General features: G+C 37.0%; 1 protein-coding gene across 1 annotated transcript in view; it reads left to right on the top strand.

Moving 5' to 3' along the window:
- The window catches only part of LOC118831416 (ATP-binding cassette sub-family A member 3-like), a 183452-nt gene that overhangs the window by 118347 nt on the left and 42200 nt on the right, over positions 1-22905 (top strand). Inside the window, exons 17-19 of the mRNA XM_036738755.1 lie at positions 2634-2732; positions 7527-7698; positions 11280-11583. Of these exons, the coding sequence (XP_036594650.1) occupies positions 2634-2732; positions 7527-7698; positions 11280-11583 (575 nt within the window). The remainder of the gene's footprint in view (positions 1-2633; positions 2733-7526; positions 7699-11279; positions 11584-22905) is intronic.

Here is a 22905-nt window from a genome sequence, read left to right as displayed (position 1 = left end):
CTTGGGTGGGGAGAGAGGAAGGGAGAGAAAACTTGTTACTCAAAAACTTGTAGACTGAGTGCTGTAAACTAAAAATAAATTTTAAAAAACAAAGAAATGATGAGCAGGCAGACTTCAGAAAAACCAGGAAAGACTTATATGAACTGATGCTGAGTGAAATGAGCAGAACCAGGAGAACATTGTACGTAGTAACAGCCACATTGTGCAATGACTGACTTTGATAGACTTAGCTCTTCTCAGCAATGCAAGGAACTAAGACAACTCAAAAAGACTCGTGATGGAAAATGCTATCCACATCTAGAGAAAGAACTTTGGAGTTTGAATGCAGATGGAAGCATACCATTTGCTCTTCTTTTCTTTTGTTGTTTTGTTTTGTTTCATCTTTCTCATGGTTCGTTCCATTGGTTATAGTTCTTCTTTACAACTTGACTATTGTGAAAATATCAGATTGCATGCTGTCTTGGGAAAGGGAAAGGAAAGGGAGGGGGAGAAATTTTAAAACTCAAAATCATATGGAAGTGAATGTTGAAAACTAAAATTTAATTAATTAAAAGAACAAGAAGGAGTATACATAATACAGAGGCCATGGGTCTGAGTGGATTTTGATGGGATGATATCCAAAAAAACCAACAACAACAACAACATTAAGGGGTGAGAGAGATGCACTGAGAGAAGGGGAAAGGGAGAGGTAGAATGTGAAAGTACTTTTGGAGTGGAGGGGGAGATGGGAGAGGATGTTAGGCAATTCGTGAGCCTTACTGTCATCAGAATTGGATGAAACAAGGAATCATATACACACTTAGTTGGGTATAGAAATCTATCTTACCCTACAGGGAAGTAGGGGAAGGAACAGGAAAAGGGGGGGGTGCTAATAGAAGGGAGGGGAGAGAGAGAGAGAGAGAGAGAAAGAGAGAGAGAGAGAGAGAGAGAGAGAGGAAAATGGGATAAAGGGAAATATACAGTAATAGTAACTGTGAATGGGATGAAATCACCCCAAAATGGAAGCAGATGGCATAGTGGATTAAAAAACAGAATCTTACAATATGTTGTTTACAAGAAACACACACAAAGCAGAGAGACACACACAGACTAAAAGTGAGAGGCTGGAGCAGAATCTATTATGCTTCAGCTAAATAAAAAACAGAACAAAAAAACCAGGGGTAGCAATCATGATCTCAGCCAAAGCAAAAGTAAAAATAGGTCCAATTAAAAGAGATAAGCAAGGAAACTACATCTTGCTAAAAAAAAAAATGCCACAGATAATCAAGTAATATCAATACTAAACATATGCACCAAATGTTGTAACATCCAAATTTTTAAAAAAGTTAAATTAGTTACAAGAGAAAATAGTAAAATTATACTCATAGGTAACCTCAACTTTCTCCTCTCAGAACTAGATAAATCTAACTAAAAAATAAATATGAAAGAAATTAATGAGGTGAATAGAATTTTAGAAAATTATAGAAGTTTAGAAAATGTTATTAAAAAATCTTTTAGAAACATTAAATATGATAGACCTCTGGAGAAAATTGAATGGGAAGTGAAAGGAAAATATCTTTTTCTTGGTAATACATGGTACCTACACAAAAATTTATCATGTATTAGGGCATCAAGCCCTCACAAGCAAATGCAGAAAGACAGAAATGTTAAATACATCCTTTTCAAATCATAATGCAATAAAAATTACATTCAATAAGGGGCTACAGATAGACTAAAAATTAATTGAACACTAAGTAATCTAATCCTAAAGAATGAATGTTAAAAATTGTTTGAACATGTATTTGGAAAAATAAAATATTTTGAAAGTATCCTATATGATGAGGATACACTAGGACCTTTTTGCCTTTTCTAGTAAATATGAGAGAAGTGCATGGATATCCTCTCCCCCCCACTATTATTTTATATAGTTCTAGAAATGCTGGAAATAGCCATAAGAAAAGAGAAAGAAATTAAAGACATAAAGATATATATGGAGGAAACAAAATTATCCTTACTTGCTGATGGTATACCTAGAAAATCCTATAGAATTTCTAGAATTACTAATTGAGACAATTAATGACTTCAGCAGAGTTGCAGGTTATAAAATAAACCCTCAAAAAATCAATAGAGGGAATCCAGTGAAAAGACTTTTATCAGCAATCTAAGTGTAAGGTGATGAAGAAGTGGATTAAGATGGGCAGTAGAAGTAGAGAACAGCAGAGAGGAGTGATGAATGTTTCCTTTGTGAGAACAGAGTGCGCTTACCTAACGTTCTTGGTTCTTCAGAGATGCTACCATGTTAAGACATTACCATTCATGCTTCATCTTCTCTTTAAAAGTAACAGGATTGGCTCATAGCACTCAGCATTATTTTCTGAGTAAATATAGATTGTGGTACCATCAAAGTTTAGGATTGTAGAAATGGTTTCAGATAGTAGTTGTCTTAAGTTCTCAGGCTTTCTCTATGCCAAACTGTGAAGTATTATACCTCATTTTATCAGAGCATGAGTAGGATGTCAGTATAATAATAGCTCTATGGCCATTGAAGAAGCAAAAAATAAATAAGACACCTTTAATTCTAAAAAAGAAAACACCGAAAAGTCTTTTAAAAGGGGGATCCTTTTCACTCTTTTTTCCCTCTCTTATCTTTCCAGATTTGAAACTCTATTTACTGAATTGGAAGAGAAACAGACAGAGCTGGGCATTGACAGCTATGGTGCCTCAGTCACTACTATGGAAGAAGTCTTCCTTAGGTGAGTAAAGATGAGTAACAAAACTCTGGACTTTTTTTTAACAAGTATGATATTAGGGGTAAAGAGGGACTAGTGTGCAAATTCACAAGTGGATTCACAGCGGAATCATTCTTCTAGAGGATGAACTTTTCATTGTGCAAAGGTAATGAACAAGAAGAATTCAATTTAATTAGACATATTTAATGAACATATACTATGTAAAGGATGGAAAGAGAAATAGGAAGGAGATCTGGACCTGCAATTTTATTGGTAAAAAGAACTTCCCGGTGAGTTACCTGTCTTCCAATGCAGATTGGTGCCTTATCTGAACTACAGTTTTAGAGAGCTGCCTGGAGCACTAAGAGATTAAGTGAGTTGTCACATAGCCATTTTATCAGAGGCAAAACTTGAACTCAGGTCTTCCTGACTTCAAAACCAGTTCTCTATCCATTAGATCTGGCTGCTTCTGATTTGCCAAGATAAATAAGATATTCAATTCAGCAAACATTTGTTAAGCACCTTCTATCTATGTTGTACATCAAAAAATAAAACAATGTGTACTACTTTGCCCCCAAGGGGAGATAAAATATAAATTACAATATATTGTATGCCCCTTATAATATTAGAAATAGAAATCCCTAAACAAAATAGAATGTGATAAGTATGTAAGAGATACATAAGCAAAATGATGTTGGGATTCAGAGGAAGGAAGAAAACTCTCTAGATGGGATGCAGGGCTATTGGAGAAATCAAAGAAGTTCCAAAGTAGTTCAAACTTTTAGGAAAGAGGATATGTCTATGCTGAGCCCCTTTCTTAAAAGGAAGTTTCAGAGTTTGTGTCTCCACTCCAGAGCAAAGGGTTGATGAGATATCAGTACCAAGACTGGTTGAGTCTTGCAAGATACGAAGGGAAATAGTATGAAATAAGCCTATATGGGTAGGTTGAGGCCAGATTGTAGATGGCCTTGAATACCAGATTAAAGAATTTGGACTTTATTTAGTAGACAGTGGGAAGTTACTTAAACTTTTTAAGTCAGGAAAATGACTAAATTGTTCTTTGGGAAAATTAATCTGTGGAGTTTTGTGTAGATTGAAAGGGGAAGAGAGAAATTAGTGTGATCATTTAAATGACTATTAAAATAAACCAGGCAAGAGATAATGAGAGCCTGTAATAATAGGGTGATGATAGTAGGAGAAAAGAGGAAGAGATGCAGCCATGAAAGAAACTATGGAGATAGAATTGAACACTTTGTAGTTGATTGCATGTATAGGGTAATTCAGAAATCAACAAGTATTTACGAAGCCCTTAATATCAGCCAGACGCTGTGCTAAATACTGAGAACACAAAGGACAGCAAAAACAAAAAACAAAACAAAATAAAACAAAAAAACCACAGTCTCTGCCTACAAGGAGCTCACATTTTAATGGAGAAGATAATTTGCAAACAGCTATGTACATCTAAGTTATATACATAATAGATGGGACATAATTTAAGGGGAAAGCCAGTAGCCATGTAGAGAGCCAGGAGGGGACTCCTGCAGAAGGTAGGTTATAGCCTGAGGTAAGAAGGGAAAACATTCCAGACACAGAGGACAGCTAGCGAAAATGCAGTTTCAGGAGAGGAGGTGTCAGCATGAGGACAGGCAGAAAGGCAGTTGTTGCTGGATCACAACATACAGGGAAAACAGTAAAGTGTAGGAACATTGGAAAGGTAGGAAAGGGACAGCTTATGAAAGGCTTTAAAAGCTAAGCAGATGGTCTTTATATTTGAACTTGGAGGCAATAAGGAATAACTGTTCCCAAATATAAAGGAGCAGGGAGGACTCAACATGGTCATACCTTCACTTTGGAAAAATCACTTTTGGCAGCAGGATAGATTGGAGTTGGGAGAAATTTGAGGTAAGGAAACCAACAAAAGGCTGTTGTAATATACAGTATAGGTATGAGATGATGAGAGCACTTGGATTGTGGCAAGGTTAAAGAAGAAAAAGAAATCTACCAGAGTAGTTGTGGAGGTTGAGGTGACAGGACTTGGCAACAGATTGAATATATGGAGTGAATACAAGAGAGGAGTTGAAGATAACACCAAGGTCGTGAGTCTGGGTGCCTGAAAGAATGGTGGTACCTTCATCAGTAAGAGGTTTGGAAGAGAGGAGTATTTGAGGGGGAAGGATAATAAGTACTATTTCAGATATGTTGAGTTTTAAGGTACCTATATGACATCTAGTTCAAGATATCTAAATGGCAATAAAGAGAAGTTAGGGCTGGATATAGATATCTGGGAATTTATCTGCATTGAGATGATAATTAAACCAGGTAGTTTCAATTGATTCAATATATAATTGAACTCATGAGACTTGATGAGATCACCAAGTGAGAAAATATGAAAGGAAGGAAGAGAGGCCAGGATAGAGTCTTGTGGTATACCCAAGTATGATCTGGACGGAGATCCAAGAAAGACTGGGAAGATATGGTCACAGGATTAAGATAGAACTAGGAGAGAGCCATGCCACAAAACCTAGAGAGGAATGAATATCTAGGAGAAAAGGGTGATTTATAATGTCAAGGTTTCAAATCAAGGTCAAGAAGAGCAAGAAGGATGGGAGTTGAGAAAAGTCCGTTTGAGAAAAGGCAGTTAAGAGATCGTTGATGACGTTGGAGAGAGCAGTTTCAGTTGGATGATGAGATTAGAAGCCAAATTGCAAAAGTTTTAGAATTGAGTGAAAGGAGAGGAAATGGAGGCACTGTTAGTAGAGAACTTTTTCAAGGACTTTTAAGGACCCAAAAGAGAGGAGGTGGCACAGTGAGTAGAGCACCCACCCTGGAGTCAGGAGGACCTGAGTTCAAATGTGGCCTTAGACACTGTATCAGTAAGGCAATAAACACAACATCAATGATAATCATGAATATGCCTATGTAGTTCTGTATTGCAAAGTATGAGAGACTCTCCATATAGGAGGTAAAAGAAATAAAACATTTATTCAGACACCAGATAGCCATATCCTATAACCAAATGTCCAACTCCCACAACCAGTTAGTCCACTTTATCATAACAGCAAGGAACTTAAAACACAATATCACAACATGGAGCCTCGCCATCCCAAAACCTCTCTGACCCCCTACTGGGGTCTTCCCAAAAACAAACTTACAATACAGCTATCACAGGCTGCTCAACTATCATAGGCAACTTTCTAACTATCACTACAGCCATAAACAGCCATAACAGCATTTCCTGTGACACAACTTCCTTTTCACCTCAGCAAGTTCCTCCTACCACATGTGACTTAGGCTTCCTGTGATGTAAGCAGGTCACATGGCCTATTAATGTGTGGGAAAGATCTTCAAATCTAAATTTCTTTTATAGACACTTGACACACTAGCTGTGTGACCTTGGGCAAGTCACTTAACCCCAACTGCCCTGCTTTCCCCCCCTCCAAAAAAAAGATATATACAAGTATTTATGTACAAGGAATGGAATTGGATTATAATTCTTTACTTCTGAGAAAGTCTTGTTGGGCTAACTTAGTTGGCATGAAATATGGACTGCCAGACTCAAATCAACAAAAGAAATAGAAAACAGGAAGATCAGTATCTGAATACCCTTTTACTCATCAAAAAACCAGTTCTTCCTCCTTACTTCTTTATTCAGATAACAGTATTGTCACCCTCCCTGTCACCTGGTTTTTAAAATCTTTGTGATACATAACCCTATCACTGCTACCTATTGTTCCATATCTCTCATAAGATACGAAAGGAAAGCACCAGAACAGGGGTAATTGGAGCCTCTGGAAAAGAGTCAGAGAGATAATAGTGTCTGATTTGGTTCCTAAGAGAAGAAGCCAAGACCTATAGCTTGCCACCACTCAACCAAAAAAGAAGTGACCTCCTGAAAAGGTGTTCTGACATTTCTACCTTTAATTCTAGTCTAGTCAAGTCACACACCTTCCCTTGTATTAGAATTTTAAAACCTGTTTCTGTGCATCCTCTGAGAATGAGAGACAAAACTGTACCTTCTGAATTTCAAGCCTGTGCCAAATTGGAAAGTGATTGGCAATGCTACCCCTTTCAAAGACACATCAGTTTTGCTGTTCACAGTAGAAAACTGCTTCCTTGATCAAGTCATGTAGTCATTACTGTCCTCTTTTCCAAGGGAAGATGCTCCCTTAAAGTACATAGTAAAGTTTAAAATCACCATATAAATGTGACCTATTATAGGTGAATGGGGACATGTAAAGACATGTAAAAAGAGAAATTAAATGTGCAAACAAAAGTGTGATTGGTGGAAAAGGGTCCCATTCAAAGAGTGCATTAGCTTGACCAACTTTTTGAGCAATGTTTAGGTTCAAATAACAAGATATGGAAAATGTCTACACAAGAGAGACATATACACAGGATCAGGTGGGAATAAGATCCAGCCTTTCAATCCAACCACTATCCCTGAAATGGCAGCTTCATTCTGCATAGCATTCCCCGGGCTTCAACTCCTAGCACTATTAAATTATGCTGTGAGCTTCACTGACTTCAAATATGTATAACAATAGTCAAGACACTGACCCATTATGCCAAGCCAATTCATTTCCCTTTATTGCCCACTCCTCTTATATTTTCATTAGGGCAAGAAGAAAGGTGATGAGAAAGTTTTACTGTCTTAATGATTTTGGAAACCAGTCTTCCTTCTACATATTACCCTTCCTCTATGAGAGTGCTGTAAATCCCTATCTTTTTACAATTTTCACATTTCAGTGACTCTTATTTTCTGAATTTATATTATTTTACCTGCAAGCAAATGACATGCCTTATACTTCTTTTATTTAGGGTTGGTAAATTGGTGGATTCTAGCATGGATCTTCAAGCAATCCAGCTCCCCTCTGTGAAATACAAGAAAAATACAGAAGATGAAGATGATAGTGAAAATCTTAGTGACTTAAATGAATTAGATCTGAAGCCTATATCTAAAAAGAAATCTCACATGGAATTAAATACTGGGGTGAGTAGCTTTGTTTGGTACTATTAACCTGACAAGGTACAGTTAAAATACAAGAGGAATATTTTGGTTTAATTATTTAGACCCAAAGATTTGAGATATCAGCTATGGAAGCTCTATCTAGGACTGGGTTGCTAATAATAATAACTCCCATTTATGTAGGTGGCAGCTGATTGGTTAAGTGAATAGAGTGCTGGGCCTGGAGTCAGGAGGACCTGAATTCAAATCCATCCTCAGACACTTACTAGCTTTGTGACTCTGGGCAAGTCATTTAACCTCTGTTTACTTCAGTTTCTTTAACTGTAAAATGGGGATCCTAGAGAAAGAAATGGTAAACCACTCCAGTATCTTGCCAAGAAAAAAGCCAGAAATGGAGTCACAAAGAGTCGGACACAACTAAATGACTTAATAACAACATTTATGTGGAATTTAAGGTTTACAAAACACATTTCCCACAACAATCTTGTGAGGGAGGTAGGGCAAGTATCACTTATCTCCATGTAACAGATAAAGAAATTGAGGTACAAAAGGATTATGTGTCCTGCCCAAGACCCACAGCTGAGAAGTGTTGGATGCAGGATTCAGACACAGGGCCCTGGAATCTTAAGTTTAGACATCTGGGGTATTTTGTACAACAGAAATTGTAGATGAGGAAAGATTCCAGGCCATGGCAGATCACAGAAGAATTAATGACCCAGAAAATACTGGGAGAGTGCAGCCATAATGTTTCCTTGTGCATTAAATAAGATGCTATTCAATTTGAAAATAAACACTGACTTTCACAAATTTATGGGACATTATAGTGTTCTGTTGTTGTTGTTTTAGACCAGGGCTGTCCAAAATGTGGCCTGCAGGCTGCATGCCACCTCAGCCTCACAGTGTGATTTATGCGGCCCGCCTGCAGGCATAGAAATTGACATAAGCCGAGCTACAGCAGAGCTCTCACTAAAATGGCAAATCAAAATATGTTGTCTATTGTTTCATTAAAAACCTGAGGTTGGACAGCCCTGTTTTAGACAATTGGATCAGATTGGTTTGACTTTTTAGGTAGTAGAAATTGAAGTACTTAAGAAATCTATTCTAGGTTAATCAGAGAAGTGATCTTTTTTAAAAATTTTGGGGTTTTTAAAATTTAGTCAAAATAGCCTAACTAGTGATCTCTGCCAGGGGAGGTGGGGAACCTGCTTATTTTCTACTCATTAACGTCCAAATGCCTTTGTCATTGAACCTCAACATTCTAGCCCCTACCTCTCAATATTCTTTATTGTGGTACTGTGCATTTTAATCAAAATGGTGTCTTCACTGTTTCCTAAACACAACCTCACCTCGGTCAACAGCATTTCCCATCTGAAATGATTTCCCCTCCTTTCTCACTAACCAAGTTTTACTCATTTTTCAAACCCTATCTTTTCCATGAAACCTCTCCTGACCATTTCAACCCATAACAGATGTTTCCTCTGAATTCAGAGCACAAAAAATGCCAATTATTTGATATTTTATTATATATTGCATTATAATCTAAAATCACAGATTCTCAGAATTAGAAGGGACCTCAGAGGCAGTGTAGTCCAATGAGTAACTTACTTAAAATCTCTAACCAATGGTCATCTAGCCTTCATTGAAGATCTCTACTGAAAGACCATCTTTTGTATTGTTGTCTTATTATTGTATCATAGTAATGTTTAATTCATATTGTTGTTTATTTTTCATAAGGATCAGTCTAGTCTTCCCAGATAGATTGTAAGCTCCCTGAAGGCAGGCACTCTTCTCTCTCCCCAGCATAACAACAACTCACATTTAACTAGTTTTCTAAGGCACTTTCCTCAAAAAGACCACCTTATGAAGTAATGTAAGTGTTATGAATCCCCATTTTACATAGGAAGAAACAGGTTCAATGACTTGCTCATGGTCATTCAAAAAATAAGTATTAAAACCAGGATTCAAACACAAGTAAGAGGTTAGATTCAATTTAACATTTGCATAAATATTTATCATGTTCATGGCCCTATACTAAGCACATAGAAGCATAAAGAGAAAAGAAAGAGCCCCTGCCCTGGAGGATCTTGCCTTCTACTGAAAAGATACAAAGTGTACACAAGTATCATTTGTTAAGCACCTGATCTTTGCAAAACTTTGTGCTAAACTCAAGGCTACAAAGACCAAAGTAAAAGTTCCAGCCTTGACGAGTTTACAGTTTACCGACTTACAGAGAGTGTGTGTGTATGTATATATATGTGCCTATGTATGTGAAAGTAATAAAATATAAGATCTTTTGAGGAGATGACTGGCAATGGGATGGATTAGTCAAAGGTTCATCAAAGAGGTAGGGGGAAGGGAAGGGAAGAGGGAAGAAATAAGCATTTACAAATATCACCTCATTCGAAACTCACAATAACCCTGTGAAGGTGGACTTTATTATCCCCATTTTACAGTTGAGGAAACTGAGGTGCGTAGGGTCACACAGCTTGTGAGTATCTGAGGTCAGATTTGAACTCAGGCGTTCCTGTCTCCAGGCCCAGCATGCTTGCTACTGTGCTGACAGCTACCTCCTTTGAGTTCAGGTACTACCTGAACTCAACCTTAAAGGAAGACAAAAGATTCTGAGAACCCAAGTAGAGGAGGCAATGCATTCTAGGTATGAGGAATAATTTGCGTAACTGCACGGAGCAGCTAGTAATCCAGATTGTATGGAGTGCAAAGTCTGTGAAGAGAAATAGATGAAATAGGGTTGAAGAAGTAGAAGAGAGCCAGATTGTAAAAGACCCGAAAAGCCAGGCTTAAGAGTACTGTATTTTGTCCTAGATGAAATAGGAAATCATTTGAAAGTTTCTGAGAGGAATATTGATCTGGCTAGATTCACTGAAAAAGTTTGGGGTATGTGTGGCAGACAGACTAGAGAGAGTATCTGCTGGAAGCAGGGAGACTCAGTAGGAGACTATTACAGTAGTCTGGACAGGAAGTCAGTTGGAGTGATAACCGTGAGAGAGGAAAGGAGGAGCTAGAAGCAAGAGATATTATGGAGGTAGAATCAACAGGATCTGGGAACTCATTGTATAGGAGAGAGGAAGTAGAGGAGAGAAATAATCCAGAATGACTTGGAGGTCAGGAACTTGGGTGAATAGAGGGACCCTGGTGCCCTCTACAGAAAAGTTTGAAGGAGGAATACATTTAGCAGGAAGATAATGTCTTCCATTTTGGACATGTCAGGTTTGAGATACTGGTGAAACATACATGTTCTTTGGGCAGTTGTCTCTTTAGGACTAGAGTTCTGGTGAGGTTCAGTATTTTGTATATGGTGGTAGTTCAATATAAATTATTAAATGATTATCGTAAGTATAATATACATGACATGCCATATATAGTATATTTATATTATAAAATTATTATTTTATAAAAACAGAAACAAAATGAATTTGCATATGTATTTAATCTGAAGGCATCTGTTCAGAGACATGTGTACTTCATGTGTTCTCTTTCTTCTACCAAATTACGTTCAGATCATATGCTTTAAAGAGTTTCAGCTGGATTTGTATGTTTAAATCTGGGAACATTGTTATACTATGTCTTTCCTATTTTTATTATAGCTTTTTCTTCACTGCCAGCAGTTCTTTGCCATGTTGATGAAGAAGGTTATGTACAGTTGGCGTGAGTGGAAAATGATAACAGCACAGATTCTGGTGCCTCTGATTTGTACATCTATAGCTCTTTCGGCCATCAACTACTCTTCTAAGATTAAAGATCCACCTGCTCTAGATTTGTCCTTAAATGCATACCATGAGACAATTGTGCCTTATAATTTCTCTGGAACTTCTGCTCTGGATCCAAACCTTGAAAAAATCTTAGTTCAAATGTTGAGTAGTGATGGACATATAACCATGCCAGTGCCAGGTAAGAATCATATAGAAATGTATTGTTGGATAATGAAGCCTTGTCAATAGGTTTTTTACAAGGAAATAGATCATCTCTGTATGTTTGTATCTTATCCTAACAAAATTACATGGAATAACCTACCTTACATTATTATATTACACTATGTGTACATTTGTCTATCTTCCTCTGGATCACTGGTACAATGGATACCTGTCTTGTCCATATAGTCTAAAGAAATCAGAGGGAGAGACCCTTTGAGGAGAGAAAGGTCCACTAGCCTATGGATGGGAAGAGGATAAACTAGCATGAGATGATTTGGTTGTTTAAGAGTAGTAGCTACTGATAAGAAATCAGTCCCACAAAAAAGCTAACTAAGCTCTTTTTTGAGAGCTTAATTCTGAGTTTCCCTGTGTCTTCACTCTCAAGAAATGATGTCCTGGAAAGTGTTTGGTCTTCCCGTTATTCATCGTTCATCTTAATGGATAATCTCCGCACTTGCAGACCTGCAGCTTTTTCATGTTCTAATCGATCATTTAGTAAGATTCAGTGAGCAACTAACATATTTACAACCATATTTTTATAAAGTGGCTCACCTTTCTTTCCAACTTTAACTCACCTTCTTTCCCCTTGTATATTCTTGAAGACTTCAGGAATTCTGGACACTATACATGCAGAGCTCCTTAGAGGAGAAGGTTCTGTACAAGCATCTTAGCTTAGAGTACTTTATACTGTCACCAAACAGGACTAATCATGGTTTCTCAAACATACCATACACATCTTCACCTCTGGGCCTTTATCCTGAAATATCATGCGCCATCCACTCTTGAAAGGCTACCTATTCTTATAGCCCCTGCTGAAATTCCATGAAGCTTTCCTTTGTATTTAGAAGTGATCTCTCTGTCCTCTTAACCAACATAGTATAATTTTTCAATCCTCTAATGCAGTTACACTTGATTTTGTCATATCATCTGAGTATATGTCTTATATATGCACTACTAGAATGTAAACTGTGTGTCCATGAAGGGCAGGGATCAATGTCTGGCAAATCTTACACATCTCAGCATCCAATATAGTGCTCAACACATCATAACCACTCAAAAATGTTTTTTTAATTAACAGGATTCTTCAAACTGACAGACAATATAAATTCAAATTTCAGCAAGCCAAAAGAAATCTTCCCCTTCTCTTCTACTTTTTACCTTTGAATGAAATATCAGTATAAGGGACCATAATTTAATTTGGTTGGAACTTTGAGTATGTGAAGAGGTATGATGTAAAATAAGATTGGACAGGTAGGTTGAAGCCAGATCATAGAAAATTCTAAATTCCAGGACGAGGGGCTTGTAAATTGTCCTTGAGGCAACCAGGACTCACTAAACAATTTTATCTGTTCCTTAGGAAGATAATCTTGACAGATATAGATAGATTTGAACTGGATCCCTGCTGGTCACATATTGACTTAGAAATCCACAAATTAACATTATCTTATACTGTATTTTTATTTATTTTGTTCCTCTTTTCCCAATTACACTTTAATCTGGTTTGGGTCATATTCAGGAGTTTTACAGGCCCTGAGGCTAAGAGTTTAACACCTCTGGGTTAGAGGAAAGAAAAATTTGGAAACAGGGAGACTAACTAGGAGGTTTTTGGAATAATCCAGGTAAGACTTGATAGGGGCCTCTTTGCGGGGACAGCACAACCTTTAGCTAAAAATAAATAAACGTTAATTTAACTTAATTCCTACCTTGAGGATGCAGGCATAGAGAATTATAGAATCTTCTCCAATTTCAGTAATCATTTTTAAAATACTTTTCTATTACTGAAAAGCTTCTGCACAAATAAAATGTATGCATTTAGGATAGGAAGGGAAGTAGTCAAATAGGGAGAAAAAATCCATCACATTTTTCTGGTAAGGGTTCGACACCAGTTATTTTAAAATTTTACAGAGATATTTAAGACTAAAAGCCATTCCTCAGTAGATAAGTCATCAAAAGACATGAACAAACAATTCTCATAAGAAGAATTGTAAGCTATTAACTATATGAAAGAAGCATTCTTTAATGGAAATTGCAAGAATTCTGAGAGTTTAATTCACACTCTGAAAATTGGTAAAATGATAATGTTGGAGACTTTGTAGGAAGATAGGCACCCTAGTGCATTATTGATGGAACTGTGAAAGCACAGTTTTGGAAACTATTTTGTAAAACAGTATAGAATTACACAAAGTGACTAAAATGTTCATATACTTTAAAGCATCACTAGGTTAAAACCTAAAGAGGTCTTTGATAAGATAAAAGGCCCCATATAGTACTTCAAAATATTTTATATAGAAGTTCTTTTTGTGATAGCAAAGAATTGGTAACAAATCCAGTTGATCAGGGAATGGCTAAACAAATTATGGTATGTGAATGTCATGGAATATTACTCTGGTGTTTGAAATGACAAATGTGATGAATATGGAGAAACATGAAGAGATCTACATGAACTGATACAGGGTGAAGTAAGGAAAGTCAAGAAAATAACATTAACAATGACTAAAACAACATTTAATGGAAAAGAAACCACAAAAAAATCAGAAGTGTTACCAAAAAAACCCAAAATAAACATGGCCCAAAAGATAAGATATAAAAAGATACCCCTACCATACCCCTTTGCAGAAGTGGGAAGTTCACAAGTGTAATACAATGCACATATTTTCAGACTTTTGATATTTTCAGACCATTGAACAATGGTTCAATTATGTTAGTTTTTTTCATCTTTTTGTTTTCTTCTCTTAAAAAAAATATTACTAGTATAGGATGGCTCTCTGGAAAGGAAGAAGGGAGGAAATTATGATGGTTTTTTAAAAATACCTTGCTTCTTTGGATAGTGGGACTGTAACCCTGGATATCTGTTCTCATGAGTAAATTCTAAATTCTCTCATCTAATGGACATTTAGGACATTGCTATGAATCATCATTTTTCCGACTCCAGACATAAATATAAGTCTAATTCATCTTTAAGTCAAAAAGTTCCATGTTCAGAACAGAATTTTAGAGGAACTAAAACATTAATCAAGTAAGCATTGTTCAGTGGTAGACTATTCACTAAAGCAGTACTTCGGTCGAGGTGGTCAAATTGTGATGGAAACTACAGCAGCTGGCTAGTCAACCATTTAGGCAACTAGAAGTCAGCTTACTATGTCTTTTCAGCCAGTATTAGATAAAGCAAACCACAATTTGCATTCTCATAGTCTATTTAGGTATGACAAGGTATTGGCTTTCTCCAGTAAATATATGTCAGTTTAATAATTCAAGGCTCAAAAGATACTTCCACTTTGAAATTATAGCATACGCTGAGCATTCTCCAATCAAAAGCCACATTTTAATAAAATGATAGCTATTTTTCTTTCCATCACCTCTTTTTTTTCGTTTTAGACTTAAATACTAAAACTTAAATACCCAATAAGAAAAGAAAAAGAAACTAAAATATTGAAACAACTACAAAATAAGGAAAGGAAAAAAAGCATTGCCATGTGCACAGCAGAACATAAAAGAAGATTCAGAATATACAGCAATAAATTTTCATTTCAAGAAAGCCTGTATAATAAGTACTATGCATTGTATTGAGAGCTATCCACTCTTTCTTTGCTTTCTTGTAAGTTTTCTTTTGTTCTCTGCTATGCATTTTTTACTTTGTGCTTTTTCCCTCTTCCTCCTCACCCCCAGAAGGCTACAATTAAGCATGGGTGTATATGTGTGTGTGTGTGTGTGTGTGTGTGTGTGTGTGTGTGTGTGTAGGTATGTATATGTGTATATACATACCTATATAGACATATACATACAAAAACATATATACATACATACAACCTTACCTACATAAACTTACGCATACATATACTATATCTATAATCATACTCATACATAGACATATACCTTCACATACATCTAGGTAAGACCATATTTTATTTATTTGTCTTCTGTTTCTCTGAGGATGGATAACCTCTTCACCTGCTGAATATATCTCTCTGCATCTTCTTCCTTTTCTTCTTTACTCACTACCTATGACATTTTGTGACTTTGTTGTATTTTTTCCCAAGCATAAGTACTCTCCACCTTGAGCTCTGTAAACTGGATTATTCCAATATGGTCCTTGTCATTTTGTTAGCTACATTGTAACTTGTTAAAATTTTTCTTATACATAATAAGCCGTTCTGTGTTTTTACATGTAAAAGAAATATAGGAGATGAGAATGCTGGACCAAGAGTCAGGAGACTTGGGTTCTAGTGACAATTCCGCTACTAATTCAATATGTGACTTTGGTCAAATCACTTGGGCCATATTAAAGATGTAAAAACTAGTTTCTTTATCTATAAAATGAGGGGACTATATTATGCAATTTCTATGATCCCTTTTAGCTTTGAAATTCTATAATTCTTTCAATATAGTCCTTTATGACAGTGATCTCCAAAGTTGTATAGAAAAGATGCTCCATAGGAGTATGGGGAGAAAATATTAGAACTTCTATTTATATTTATTTTTATCTTTGTAACCGGTATGCTCTGGCTCACTCTACCAGAGCCAAGTAATCTGTATCATCCCTGAGGATTCTTGGAGTATACTGAAGGGTTTATGTTTGTCTTTTTTCTATTGCAATCAGTTTTAGCATACATTGATTGTTTCTTTCCAATGTTTAGTGCCAATAACTAACACCTCAGTTCCATTTAAGAATTTGACATTAGTTAGGTTTTACAAAAGAATATTTACATTGAAGATATCACAAGAACAAAAGTACAAACGTTTTCCCCTAATACCTAGGAGGCATAATCTCTCCAATCCCCAAATCAGTCTCTGGGGAAAGTGAATTCACTATTAGGACAGTTTTTATGTAGCACTGGGCCCACCAAGTTTTCTTCCATATGCAGCATCCATTGCTAATGGATGAGTCTTCATCTCAGCTGCCACTAGGCTGGGTACCAAAGGTCACTACCAATGACAACTCCTTGCCCTTTGGGGCACTGATGCTTAGGTTTCTACAGGTCCTGGATGCTGATGTTCTGGAAGGTGTAGATGCCTGGAAACCTAAACACTCACTCCCCTGACCTTTCAAAACTTTCAAGATTATAGTCTCCAATCCCTTAACCTATAATTCAAAAGAACAAATGCAGAGGCCAATGACCAAGGCCCACTTCACAGAGCCACATGTCAGCATCAGTGGAGAGGAACAAAGACTTCTCTCCTTACATCACTGTGTTCTACCAAATGCTATTAATGAAGGAATTAAACCAAGAGCAAAGCAGCTAAGTGGAGGGAAAACTTTAGTATCAAATCTCTGGTAAGGGTTTAGTATTCAAGTTATATAAACAATTAACAGGTCTTCTGGGTCACATGAGCAACAAGATAGAGGACTAGACATTTTCTCTAATCCCTACAACCTCTTAATCTTTCCAAAACAAAAATTATGTGCTAAAGATAAAGCAACTTCAGCTTGTCTACATGGTCTAGAATACCTAGAATCCAAAGGAATTTTTTTTAAAAAAAGAATTGATGTTTACTGACCCAGAGCTCACTCAGCAACCCTCCCCTAACAGCATCAAGCTGGCACTAGTAGACACAAGGACCCACTACAGGCTTTCAACAAAACTTATATTTCACATTGTAATCTCCCTAATAATTTCCCTAAGCACTCTAATTTCCAGTGCTGTTGAGATTTCAGCTACAAGCTGCGGAAATTTGCCTTGGTGGCAACAAACAGCCAGGCAGCAACAACCCTTCATGAAAAAAGCGTGCCAGAGGCCAAAACGTTCTAGTACCAGTGCTACAAAGCTCTGAATTCACAATGCCAGGGCGGACAACTCAGTAGCACTAACAGGGTTGGATCAACAACCCCATTATACCAGCAGAGCCAGTGTCAGGGTGAATAATACTAACATCAGCAAAGCAAATAAGAATCACAGGAGCGGGACAGATGCTGTGTGTGCAGGGTTTGGGTAGGGGGAAGATAAAAGCGTTTGCAGCACTTCACTAAGCCTGAGGGAAAGAGCACAATATCTAGCTGGGGCCAGTTCTGCCAACCAGAAGTCACTTGGGGCAGAGACCTAGGCTGGTGAACCATGAATTGCTCAGCATAGGAGGAGACTGAAACACTTTGAAATCCAGACCCCAGGGAAACCACTGTCCGAGGGGAGGAAATCAGAAAGTGAGTGATAGGGAAAATAAAGGAGGGAAAGACTGACATTACCAAAGATCACAGTAAGAAGAAAACTCAAAGAGCTTGTATTAAATAAATCAATAGGAAAAACAGTAACAATGGGTGAAATATGGCCTCCAGATCTAGAAAACCATCTGGTATTGGTTGAAGAATAGATCAGTGGAATAGACTAGACAAGGGAGATTTAGAAACAATAAAATTCAATAGACTAGTGTTTGATAAAGTGGGAAACATGAATTACTGGGGTGGGGGGGGAACTCCTTATTTGATAATAACTGCTGGAAAAATAAGATACTACTGTGGCAGAAATTAAACTTAGATCAACACTATGGCATGTTCCATAACATATTCTAAATGGATAAGCAATGTTAATATTAAAGATCATATGATTAAAAATTTAGAAGAAAAACAGGCCATATGCATCTTACGACTATGGGAAGAAGAGATATTCTCAACCAAACAAAAGATAGAACTAATTATGAAAGATAAAATAGATAATTTTGATTACTTGAAACTAAAAAGCTTCTGCATGGACAATATTAATGCATCTAGGATAAAAAGCTAAGTGGTCAGGTGGGGGAAAAATCTCTGATAAGAATTTGGTATCCAAGATATGTAAACAATTAGTAAATAAATATACAAATGTATTTAAGACTAATAGCCATTCCCCAACAGAAAAGTGGCCAAAGGATATAAACAAACAGTTCTCAAAAGAATGGCAAAATATTCACAATCACATGAACAAATGCTTCACATCATTAAAAATAGGAAAAATGCAAATCAAAACAACCCTGAGATTTCACCTCACATCCTACTAATTGGGAAAAATTACAAAAAGTTGGCAGCAATCAGTGTTGGAGGGGTTGTAAAAGGATAAGCACACTAATATGTTATTAGTACAGCTGTGAAATTGTACAACTATTTTGGAATGCAATTTGGAATTATGCAAATAAAGTGACTAAAAATGATCCTTGAAATCAGAGATGCCATACTGAATTTATACCCCAAGGAAAGCATCAATAAGAAAGACCCCATATACTCCAAAATATTTACCAGCCCAGGAGGGACACCCATTTCTAATGAGTGTGACCTGGATGAAGATCCAACAAACAAAACTGAGAAGAAGCAGTCAGGTAAAAAGAAAACCAGAAGAGAGTAGTGTCATAAAAACCTAGAGAAGAGAGTATCAAGGAAAAGAGGGTGATTATCAGTGTCAAAGGCTACCAACAGAACAAGAAGGATAGATTGAGGAAAATACCATTAGTTTGGTAATTAAAGGATCGTTGGTAACTTTGAAGATAGTTATTTTAGCTGAATGATGAGATTGGAAGCTAGAATGCAGAGAGTTAAGGAGAAAATTAGAGGACAGAAAGTAGAGGCATTGATTGTAGACAGCCTTCTCAAAGAGTTTAGCCACAGAATGAAGGAGAAATATGGGACAATAGCTAGTAAAGATAGTTAGTTCAAGGGAGAGTTTAAGACATGGGCATATCTGTAGGCAGTAGGGAAGGAGCCAAGAGTTTCTGAGCTCAGAGAGCAGGGACAAGAGGACCCATAAGAGGTTTGTGGTAGGATGAAACAGTTTGTAAAAACCGCCGTGGTGAGTAGGGTAGTGAATCAATTAGGGAGGAATAAAAGGCTTGCTTTGCTGTATTGAGGATCCAATTAAGATTAGGTAACAAATTTGTAGTAAATCCAGCTAGTCCAGTTTCATGAGTTTTTCTAGCTTCTGAAAGCAGCATGATGTGAATAGAAGCAAAGGCAGATGATGGGAGTGATTCAAGGCTGAGGTTGGCAAGACAAGAGCTTTGATAAGAAAAGGAAACTGATTATATCAAGGGTTCAAGATGGGGAAGGAAAGAGAGTGTACCTAGTGCAAGTGTCCCTTTCATTGAGCATCTTGCCTCATACTTTTCTGAGAAAATTGTAACTGAGAATTCCCTCTTCTCTACAGTTCTACACCTCAAATTCCTTCAACATCATCTATAGTTCTCTTTTCCTTCACTCTGAAGAAGTATCCTTTCTCCCTACCAAGGTCAGCCTCTCTACTTGTGAACTTCATCCCACCTCCAGGATCTTACATTGTCAATCATCCCTCCCTCCCCATTCCCATCTCCCTTTCCATCTTTCTATTTGCCTTTCTCCCCTCTTCTCATCCTTCTATCTATCTGTTCTTTGGATCCTTCCATGCTTCTTAAGAATATGCCCAGATATTCTCTTTCCTTAAAAGAAAAACGATTTACTTGAGTCTGATATCCCCTAAAGCTATCAACTATATTCTTCTTCCATTTCACAGCCAAATTAGAAAAAGTCATCTATACTTGTTTCCTCTATTCCTCATTCCTCTTTCACTTCTCAACCTTTTATAATCTAATTTCCAAACTTAACGCTCAACTGAAATATTACCAGTGATCTCTTAACTAGATATTCATGTTACCCCCATGCTCAAGAAGCTCCAGCGACGCCCTCTTGCATCCTCTCTGGCATTTAAATCCCTTCACAATTTAGTTTCCATCTACCTTTCTAAACTTATTGTTCCTCATTCCCCTTGATATAGTCTACATTCCTGCCAAATTGACCTACTTGCAGTTTCCCTCTTCATCTCCACGTCTTAGAATCTTTAGATCCCTTCAAGTCTCCTCATTTCTCATGTCCCACGTAGGGTTTCTTTGATTCTTCTTACCCTATCTCCCTTAATACTTTACATTGATTTTATACTAATTTTATATTTATATGTGCATTCTCTTCCCAGTAGAATGCAAGCTCTTTGAAAATGAGACTGCTTTGTTTTTGTATTTGTATCCCCATAACTTACTACAATGCTTTGCACATAGTAGACATTTTAAAAATTCTTCATAATTAGATTGGATGTAAAAAATATTTCTTGTCTGTTCAAACTATCTTTCAAAGAGGGAAAAAATGTAAGGAAGGGAACAGGTATTATCCCTTATGTTAAGAGGTGGAGAAGAGGAAATTTTTCCTAAAAGGAATGAAAATAGGGACTAGTTATAAACAGTAAAGCATTTCTTATAGCAAGGGAAGCTGAACCATCTCTGGAGGAAGCACCTTTTTGTTTTGTTTTGTTTTAAAGACTATTGATGGGCCCTCAGGTGAAAATTATGCGATAATAGAAGTAATCTTCTTGGACATGTATCCAAGTGAGGCAGAGTTGCACAAAATCCTCAGCCTCACTCTCTCTTTCTGAGTCACTGAAGTCCAATGGCAAGACAAAAGTCAAGATGACTAGCAATGGCCTGGGGTGCAATGGATGGCCTTGGTATCTTCAGTATCTGACCAAGCTCTAAGTGTTCCACAGCTCCTGTTTCTACCACCTTCACGGGATTAGAACAAATTGCTCTCATCTGCCCATTCCCCCAGGGGAAGTCTTCACATGTTTGGGATAGACATCCCTCTAAGTCACCGACCAGTTTGAGGCCTGTCAGTTACCCTCAACCTGGTTTAGCCTGTCTGCTAAGATAGTTTTACCAGGGTGTGGCTGCTGAGCATACTGCAGTTTCTTGGACCCACAGGTGAGAGTTGAATGAAAGGGAAAGGGAAAGGTAGAGGGAAAGGGAAAGGGAAAGGCTCATTTACCAAAAGTAAATGAGAAGCCTTGAAAAGGGCTTAGCAAGCCCCTCAGACCACATGTGCTTGTCCTCCCTGAACACCTCATATGCCTCTAAAGGAGGAATGTAAGGGGCAAAAGGGTGGGGAGGAGAGTATGCAGATATAATGGGGGGAAAAACACAGTTACCAATCATATTTGTGTATGTGAAATTGATGAATGCACCCATGAAGTGGAAGAGAATAACTGAATAGATTAGAAAGCAAAGCAAATAGGTGACTCAAGCATGTGATAGGCCCCATGGAAATACTTATTCTTGCCCCTGCTCCCAATACCCCTATCACTAATTATAGACCTGAACTTCTTGATTGAATCAATCAGAGATATTAAGTAGGCATGAAAAAGATTATTATTATTATTATCTATTAAATCAATATAGGTTTTATAATAGATATCAAAAGTCCTTGCTTAATTTAGAAGTCCTTAAAACCATTGTATAAAATGAAATGATACCATACAGAAGTGTGTCAGTATTGGCTGGAGATATTCACTCGTTCTCTATAGATTTTGCATAAAATAGACCAGTCTAGAACTCAGGGATTTGAGTATCTGGTAGCTTAGGGTAGAAACCTTCCAACCCAATATTTAAGAAAAAAAATGCTTTGGGAGGAAAATGAAGAGCCGCTACTTTAGCCTCACTTTCAGTCTTATTTTCCTCTCTGCTCTCCAACCCTAGCCAAAGGGAGATGTTTTTGAGTTTTTTAAGTATACAAAGGATTTTGAACTTTCCATTGGCATCCTAGTTGTGTCACCCCAACATCTAATGTAGTATCTTGATCAAGAGTTGAGGACAGAATGAATGAAATGAGAAAAAGTAAATTTTCTACAAGGAACCCCTCAGAAAAGCTATGTATCACACAAGGGGAACTTTATGAGTACACCACAAAAGGGAAAAGAGATTTCCAGGAGCTATAAGTTACACTTTTGCTCCATGTTCTCTTAGCTTTAGTCCTCTTTGCCCTGAACTTTGTGTATACTGATGGGTGAATGTCATAGATTTTGTAGGGGATATTTTGTGCCAATTTTTCTTACTATAGTATCCAAATGTTAATAAATACCCCTTTCTAAAAGCTAATTAAGTCCAGATAATAATCATTGAGAGAAGCATATCTGTAGGGCTTTGTAAAATGTAGCATTAGAAAACCAAGTCCATCCCTAGAATTCTCAGAGAGCAAGTAGCTGCCCTATGGGGACTTAACTTACTAGTGCAAATGGATGTTGGGAGAGTAGCCCCAGAGTATGTGCTATACAAGAAACAGTTGAAACATGAAGATTCACAGATATATAATGAAGCTTCCCTTCACTTTAGAGTAGAATTTAATGTGCTCTAAGGAAACACAAAAAAGCAGGGGTAAGAAATGTCTCTACAAAGCAATATTAAAAATAAGCATAGTTAAAAGAGATCAACAAAAAAAACCACATTATGCTTAAAGGCACCACAGACAAATAATATCAATATTTAATGCATATGCATTGAATGGCTTAATTTCTGTGTAATTAAAAGAGAATAATCAAATTATAGAAAT

Source organism: Trichosurus vulpecula, chromosome 9 (assembly GCF_011100635.1).
Source record: "Trichosurus vulpecula isolate mTriVul1 chromosome 9, mTriVul1.pri, whole genome shotgun sequence".
NCBI classification, from domain to species: Eukaryota; Metazoa; Chordata; class Mammalia; order Diprotodontia; family Phalangeridae; genus Trichosurus; species Trichosurus vulpecula.
This window is presented reverse-complemented; position numbering and strand designations above follow the sequence as displayed.